This window comes from Kryptolebias marmoratus, linkage group LG17 (genome assembly GCF_001649575.2).
Source record: "Kryptolebias marmoratus isolate JLee-2015 linkage group LG17, ASM164957v2, whole genome shotgun sequence".
NCBI lineage: Eukaryota > Metazoa > Chordata > Actinopteri > Cyprinodontiformes > Rivulidae > Kryptolebias > Kryptolebias marmoratus.
Window position 1 is genome coordinate 11,854,540 of NC_051446.1, and position 6,589 is coordinate 11,861,128.

At 49.8% G+C, this 6,589-nt stretch overlaps 1 protein-coding gene across 2 annotated transcripts in view; it reads left to right on the forward strand.

Moving 5' to 3' along the window:
- mrtfba (myocardin related transcription factor Ba) overlaps positions 1-6,589 on the forward strand; it is a 21,197-nt gene that overhangs the window by 13,936 nt on the left and 672 nt on the right. Inside the window, exons 4-15 of one of the 2 annotated variants that reach the window (XM_017416057.3) lie at positions 59-114; positions 856-931; positions 1,153-1,314; positions 1,457-1,626; positions 1,760-1,879; positions 2,597-2,844; positions 3,293-3,458; positions 4,028-4,999; positions 5,093-5,200; positions 5,350-5,499; positions 5,617-5,751; positions 6,418-6,478. In XM_017416057.3, the coding sequence (XP_017271546.1) occupies positions 59-114; positions 856-931; positions 1,153-1,314; positions 1,457-1,626; positions 1,760-1,879; positions 2,597-2,844; positions 3,293-3,458; positions 4,028-4,999; positions 5,093-5,200; positions 5,350-5,499; positions 5,617-5,751; positions 6,418-6,478 (2,424 nt within the window). The remainder of the gene's footprint in view (positions 1-58; positions 115-855; positions 932-1,152; positions 1,315-1,456; positions 1,627-1,759; positions 1,880-2,596; positions 2,845-3,292; positions 3,459-4,027; positions 5,000-5,092; positions 5,201-5,349; positions 5,500-5,616; positions 5,752-6,417; positions 6,479-6,589) is intronic. The other variant, XM_017416058.3, reaches the window with a different exon arrangement.

The following is a 6,589-nucleotide window of genomic DNA, read 5'->3' on the forward strand; positions in this document are numbered from 1 at the left end:
AAACAAACGCCAAACATCGTGACGGATCACAGCTGTAACCAGTTTTGTTGTGTTGCAGCTCTGAAGAGTCCGGCCGCTTTCCACGGGCAGATTCGCAGCTTGGAAAGAGCCAGGGTAAGACGCGGGGAGAAAGGATTTTAGGAAAAGCGCACGGAGTGAACGAACATCAGGGTTTCTACACAGTCTGAAAAAAATCATGAAACTTACAGAGTTTCCTCCAGCTCTTAAAAACGTCTCCAGACTATTCCTTTTTCTTAAAGATACCAGCCTGATTTTCTAAAAAAAACTGATCAGAGTTCATTTCAGATTTACTGGATATAAACTGCATACATAGAGAACTGTGCAAAAGTTTTAAACCAGCCATAATTTTGTTACACTTTGCTCCCAGAATCCAGCTTCTTAGAAGACAAGTTTACATTTTAAGACTCCTTGTGAGGATCACAAAGCTGCATGTTGCTTACTTTCTGCGCAGAGTGAGCTACGACCCGTCCACGCCCTCAAATGCAAACATTCGACACTAAATGAACCTCGTGTCGTATGGACGAAAGTCTCATTTCTGTTATCAGTCTTTCGTGTGCAGCCTACTGTGCGCACGAAGACGTTATTGGGACAATCTGGCAATTTGAGTCTGGAAAAGTCAGGAATTTTAAAAGAAGAAAGATGTAGGAGCCCAGTAAACACAGACGGGGCAGCATTCCTCAGAAATATGTTAGAAAGTTTAAAAAAAAAAAGGAGTGTTTTAAGAGGAAGGTAGTTACAGTTTGACTGAAAAATGTTTGTGTAGTTTTTGAAGCTCTTAGAGCAAAATGTGATGTTCTGATTGGTGTGTTTTGTTTCGTTTTTTTCCCTCCTCAGACTGAGAATTTCCTCAAGCACAAGATCCGCAGTCGTCCAGAGAGGGCCGAGCTGGTCAGGATGCACATCCTGCAAGGTTCTGACCGTCCTCCGCTTCTTTTTGTCCCTTGGTTTCCTGTTGACCTTTAACCCGTGTCTGTTCCCCTCAGATGTTCAAGCACCGTTTAAACAAAAAAAAAAACGGGACTCTTGTTGACTACATGCATTATGTCAATAAAAACTCCAAGCATGGTGTTACACTGTCACATCTATTTTATTTATTTATTTATTTAAGTTTTGTTCTCGCCCGACCCCCAGAGACCGGAGCAGAGCCCTCGCTGCAGGCCACTCAGATGAAGCTGAAGAGGGCCCGGCTGGCTGACAACCTGAACGAGAAGATCGCCCAGAGGCCCGGCCCCATGGAGCTGGTGGAGAAAAATATCATCCCGGTGGACTCCAGCCTCAAAGAGGCCATCATAGGTGAGAGGCTAGCGATAAAAATCCCGGAAATAAAAAAAAATTGTGTTTTTAACGGAGGAGGCAGGGTATCGGATCAAACCTGTTTACTTCCTGCTGAAGAGGTCGATTGTTTTTTTTTTTTAAACTCAGTGCTTGTCTGTAGTAGGACAGGTGAATTATACCAAGGTGTTGGATGAAGACAGCTGTGAGGCCCTGTCGCCGGAGCAGCCGGCTAGCCAGGAGTCCCAAGGATCCGCCTCCTCGCCTTTGGACAGCAGAGTTCCAGAAACCCCTTCGCCGAGCGCAGCAACAATACCCGCCCCCATTCTGCAGGTCAGACAGGACACCACTAACTTAGGACTCCATTTACCTGCCCGAATAATAATAATAATAATGAACTGTTTGTAATAAACCTAGCGTTTGATTTAAAGGCGTTTGGGTTTTTTGTTTTGTTTCCACGCTTCAGGTTCTCCCAACGACAGACTGTATAAAGCGGATTTCCACCAATGAGCAGCCTCCAAGCTGTCCAGTTGTCCCTTTTGTTCAGCCAGCTGCTCCCCCGAAACCAGCCCCAACTCTGGTGAAAGTAAGCACAATGTTCCTTGTTTTTTATATCTGAGAGCCACTGGACTCCGGGCTCGTACGACTCATACGGCTTGATTAAAATATTCCCATCAGGTGGAGGGGATTATTGTTCAAACACCTCAGTGGAGCATCAAAATCCAACATTTTAGGCCACAGCGAACTCCTGAAGGGACCTCGATTTTATACTTAACCTAAAAACAAACACGGACGAGAACCAAATGAAGGCTGACAGGAAGGAGAAGTTGGAGACAAAAATAAGTAATATTGAAGGAGTTTTATCCGTTTGCTTTTCTCATATTCTTTGTGTTTTCTTACGCAGTGTTGCAATATGTCCGAAATCCCGACGAGGCAGCTTTCACCCACGTAACCGTCTGTTTTTGTTGTCTGAGGGAAGAATAGTTTTTTAACTCTGACTGCAACAGCGGTTTGATCGCGGTCACTTTAAAAGGACGAGCATCCTAACCAGTCAGTTATCAGAACACTTTTATTCCCACATGTTGCCCTGCAGTCTGAGCCTTTGTTGAGTTTAAAACGAGACAAAAGGAGTCCAAACCGCTTTGTACACATGCAGTAATGATGGCCACTCCAGCTCAAAATGTGATAGGGAAACAATACGACATTTAGTTTTGAACAGTGGATTATTTAAGCACGAGGCGGGGGGTTCTTCTTTGTTTTAAGAGTTTCCTTTTCTTTCCCCGTATGTGTCCCTCCACGACAGCAAAGCCAGCAGAAAACGCCCTCCGAAAAGAGTCGCAGCAAGAAGAACAAGGAGCTGAAGTCGAGGGTGAAAAAGCTCAAGTACCACCAGTACGTCCCTCCGGACCAGAAGCAGGAGCCCAGCGAGGCGCCCATGGACTCGTCGTACGCGCGGCTGCTGCAGCAGCAGCAGCTGTTTCTCCAGCTGCAGATCCTCAGTCAGCAGCAGCAGCACTACAACTACCACGCCATTCTGCCAGCGCCACTCAAGTATGTGTGCGCAAACAAAACAAACAGTGGCTCCCATCCACCGAATACAAGAGGGGAAAAAAGTGCTTTTTTTCTGTCTGCATTGCTCTGAGAAACTTATTTATGGATATATTTCCTCCAGGCATTCATCACTTATATGTTTTTATTGGGCTTTATTTATTTTTCTTCATCCGAAAAACCCCCAACTCCGAGCCAAATCTCTATATTGTTTTAAACTCACAGGGCCAATAACTGCTCTCTAATGACAGCATGTGAATAACTGGCAGGATGTCGTCACCGGCTGCTGTTTTTAGAAACGTTCTCACAGCGAAGCCTTCTTTAAACCGTGTTGATGCACTTTTGGTTGACTGGCTTCCTTAGTTGGCTGAAAAAGACCCGGGGTGGATGGCCTCTCTCCTCTCTCCAGCACCACCTCCTCGTAGTAACAGCGGTGTCTGTCTCCCCGTAGAGCCGTGGCAGAGAGTCCGAGCAACAGCGTGGGGAAGCTGCCAGCCTCCATCGTGGTGTCTTTGCCCGCCGCGGCCCCACCTCCCCCCCAGCCCCAAGCTCGTCCGAACAGCTCCGTGTCCAGCCGCAAACCGGGAGTCCTTACAGCCAACCTTGAGGAAATGAAGGTATATGAAGATCTGTTTGGACCACGCTGTCAGGAGGCTGACTTTTCTTGTTTTTCTTTTTAGTTTTGAATGTCTCTATGTTAAACTTACTATCTGTTGCTTCAATCTATGAAGTAAAAACACCTAAAAGTGGTAAATATTCAAACACGGTGATCAGTTCCAGGTTTTAACCAAACTCTGAGTAATCACTGGATGTACCTCAACAACTGACTAATACAAATCCAACCAAATTCAAGATGGCTGCCACAGCGAATCAACCTTAGCCAACACAACAGTAGCTATAACTTGACAGATATTCAGTCATTTGCAACACATCCTTTGAGCTTGAAATCTTACACTGAATGAAAAAGTTCCTGTTTTTTTTTTTTACAGTTTTGACCAAAAACTGGGACTTCTTTGGTGTAAAATCCTGGCCTGAAAGGTGGCCGGCGCTGTGCGTTCTTTCGAGGAGTGCGAGGCCTTTGAATTGTAGTAGAAAAACTGTAACTCGCCGAGGGTTTTTAGCGAGACGCTGATCACGGAGAAACAAAACAAAGAAACGTTAACACAGTCGTGTTTTTTCTTTCCAGGTGACTGAGCTCAAATCTGAGCTCAAACTGCGTGGCCTGCCCGTGTCGGGAACAAAAACGGATCTGATAGAGAGACTGAAGCCTTTCCAGGACGTCAGCACTGCTTCCGCCGCCGCCTCCGTGGCCATGGAAGTCACCCCGACTACAACGCCCGCCATAGTCCTTCCAGTCCAGAAGGTGGCTCCAGAGAGCGTAAGCTCCACGCCTCCCGTCTCGCCCGCTCCCGCTGATCCAGCCTCCCTGCAGCTGGACGTCACCATGTCCGAGGCGCCGGCTGAAATCCAAAAGGGGGGCTTTGGCCCCGCGGGGCCGCGCTCCTCCCCTCAGCCCTCTTTCCGTGTCCCCGAGGAAAAGGACCGGAGGCTCCATGAGAAGGAGCGGCAGATAGAGGAGCTGATGAGGAAGCTGGAGCAGGAGCAGAGACTGGTGGAGGAGCTGAAGATGCAGCTCGAGGTGGAGAAGCGCGGTCAGGTTGGCTGCGGCGCCGACTCGGCGACCTCCGTGTCCCCCATCGGCGCCGTTCCCGCTGTCCTCAACTCGAATGAAGTAAAAATGGAGGGACCCGTCCTGTCCAACTGCTCCTCCAACACGGCCGCCGTCCCAAACTCAATGGCGACGCCCCTGCCAGCTGTGGTGAAGCTGGAGGATGTGACCGTGTCTTCGGGCAAGCCGCTGCGTCTCCAGGCCCAAACGCAGCTCGTCACGCAGCTCCAGGCTCAAGCTAAGCCCCAGGGGGCCTCGAGCCCTCAGCTCTGCCCCCAGTCCCAGAAAAGTCCCCAAATCCAGGGTCAGCCCGCAGCCCCCGGCCTGCAGCAGTTCTTCATCAGCCACCCTGGCGGCGTGTCCCAAGTCCTGGGGCAGCCTCAGACGCTGCTGACGACTGGCCAGGCCAGCGCTCAGCTCCTCTTCCCCGTCTCGCTCCCCAACAACGCCACCGCCATCCAGCTGCCCGCCACCACCGTCAGCCTGCAGGTCCGACGGCGCGTCTCCGAGTGTCATCAAGCTCACAGACAGGACCACCGACCTTATAAACTATGTTTTACACATTTTGTTTTTCTCTTTCAGCCCGTCCTTCAGGCCACTGTCTCAAATCCGGGTGTGGTTCAAGCTCCAGTTCCTCAGCTGCAGACCAATAAGATGGAGCTGACAACCAGCCCGCAGCCGCTGCTACAAGTCAGTCAGATTCTACAGCTTTTTTTTTTGATTTATGATAAATATAATTTCCGAATATGACCCTGCTTTGTTTGGCCAGTGTTGGGGAAGCTTTAAAAAACAAACCACTCCACCGTCTGATGGGGAAACTCTGCTTTGTGTCTTCACAGACTCTGACTATGTGTAACAACACTACTGGTTTAGGGAACCACGCGAGAAGCGAGATCCACGCCCCGTGCTTTTTAAGGAGCTCCCCCGAGAACCGAGTCTCCCCGCAGGCGTCGCCAAACCACCAGGTCTCCAACGGACCCCTCAATAAGGTATCAGCTGTCGCCGAAGCGCGCCGAGGCTTAATCGGCTGCGACCGTTCGTTCTTTAATAAACTCCTCCGCTCTGTCCGTGTGTCTTCCTGTCTCCCCCCCCTCCCATCCTCTCAGTCGCCCTCCCCGCAACCCGGCTTCGTCCTGCAGCCCACCTCCCTGGTCGCCCAGCCCCCGAAGACGAGGGAGCCCCCCCGCTACGAGGAGGCTGTCAAACAGACCCGCAACATGTACATTAACAGCGTGTCGCAGGTGAGGCGCTCGCGAGCGAAAAACCGGTCATTTTTTTTTTCAAAAGGAGGCCTTCGCCCGGCGTAGCCCAGAGGCGCCTGTTGCTCGAGTCCAAATGTGAAAGTCAGAGGTTTCTGTAGCAGTCTGGCTCTGCTGGAGGTGACGCTATTCGTGACAGAGTACCAGATTTAAAGACGGGATGCCATTATTTTCTTAGAACGCTGTAGGAACACAAGGCAGCAGGGGTGTAACGGTATATCTGAGACAGCACACGAAGTCAAAGGACCTGTTTGGGAACGCTACGGTTTCTTCATAGACCGCAGTGAGGAGGTGGACCGAATGAAAGCTTCGTGTCGATTTTGCTGTATGTAGAACTTGAAACAACATCACGTGAATTCTGCGGTGAGATGAGTTCGTAGAAACTGGTTCTCGGCCGTATTTTGTGTGACCTAGATTTGGTCTGCAGGCGCTTTGTGAGAAAAATCCGATCCAGACCTTTAGTTTGAGATGTTCAAACAGATGGAATTGTTGCCGCCACGTCGGCTCAGACTGCGAGCTTCGCTTTGTGCCAAAACTGGAGGTTTTCATGAGAGCACAGCTGCCGCGCGCATTCAGAATACAAAGAAGCGTTTTATTTTCAGCGCAGCGATCGTCGGTCGTCCTGACGTCCTTGCGTGTCCTTTTCAGGTTTCCACAGCAACGAGCCAGCACATGGACGACTTGTTTGACATTCTCATAGAAAGTGGAGGTAAGCGATGTGTCGAGGAGGCAAAAACACGGCTCGGTGACGGAAATGGGATATTTGCAGATTGCAGGAGGTGTCCGTCATGTCATAATCTTTGTTTCTATCTCTTCCCCC